The 1,064-nt window shown below is 23.5% G+C and overlaps 1 protein-coding gene across 1 annotated transcript in view; it reads left to right on the top strand.

Moving 5' to 3' along the window:
- Positions 1-1,064, top strand: part of CngA (Cyclic nucleotide-gated ion channel subunit A) — a 609,564-nt gene that overhangs the window by 549,425 nt on the left and 59,075 nt on the right. Inside the window, exon 10 of the mRNA XM_067052970.1 lies at positions 87-176. Within this exon, the coding sequence (XP_066909071.1) occupies positions 87-176 (90 nt within the window). The remainder of the gene's footprint in view (positions 1-86; positions 177-1,064) is intronic.

Below are 1,064 nucleotides of genomic sequence, written 5' to 3'. Positions count from 1 at the left end.
TTATTGTTTCAGTGTACATTTGAATAAATTATTTTCTATAATTTTATATCTTATAAAATATAAATCTTGATTTATATTTCATCTAGGCTTTAGACGAAGACAGGGTTCTAGCTGCACTTCCGGATAAGCTGAAAGCAGAGATCGCTATCCACGTTCACTTAGACACGCTCAAACAGGTATGTAATCAAATTGTTATTTTATGTGTAAATTGATTATGAAATTGAGGAAATATTGCTAAAATTAAAGATATGTTGTAGTGCAAGTAACATATACTTTAAAAATTATTATCAGAGGACCATATCAAACTAATACAACAATTAATAAGTATTTTTACGCATTGTCGTGGAACTAACATAAAAAGCTAGAAAATTTAATTTAATTTATGCAATTTTGTTTTAGCTATTATTAATTAATAATTTTTATTTCCAACTTTATATACAAATATATTCATAAACCATTTTTTCTTTAAATATTTTACCATAAATTATTTTTATTCTATAAATATAGAATTAATGTTTGTGTATTAGAAATGTATAAATCTGTTTATGATGAAAACATGAGTACAAATCCTAATAGACACACTCCCTTAAAAAAATATATCAGCTAAATTATAATTTTTCATAATAAATATTACAATCTGACACAATTTTGGGCAATAAGTAATAGTGATAACTGATTACATTCATACTAAAATAAAATAACATAAGAAAAAAAAAATAAATGAAAACAAAATTACATAAAAATAAATAAAATCTCTCTCTAAATATATACAAATAGTAGGATAAAGAAAATAAAATAATCACCAGTCGCATTTACACTCTTGTATAGTGTTAAAGCCCAAAAGTATATATTTTGTTTATTTAGTTTAATTTTATTTACTTCCAACTGGTTTTTTATTTTTTGTTAATTATAAGTTAATTGCCTTTTTTAATAACGATTCAGTTTTATTTTGTAATTAAAATTACGTTAGAATTATAAAGTAAATAGGAAGTTTGTTATGATGCGAGTATAATAGAGATACATCGCTGCGGCTCGTCACATATACAACAACATTGCAGGCAATG

The sequence above is a fragment of the Halyomorpha halys genome, unplaced genomic scaffold, assembly GCF_000696795.3.
Source record: "Halyomorpha halys isolate HHAL.00 unplaced genomic scaffold, Hhal_1.1 Scaffold23.1, whole genome shotgun sequence".
NCBI classification, from domain to species: domain Eukaryota; kingdom Metazoa; phylum Arthropoda; class Insecta; order Hemiptera; family Pentatomidae; genus Halyomorpha; species Halyomorpha halys.
The sequence above is the reverse complement of the archived record's forward strand: the minus strand, read 5'-3'. Positions and strand labels throughout refer to the sequence as shown.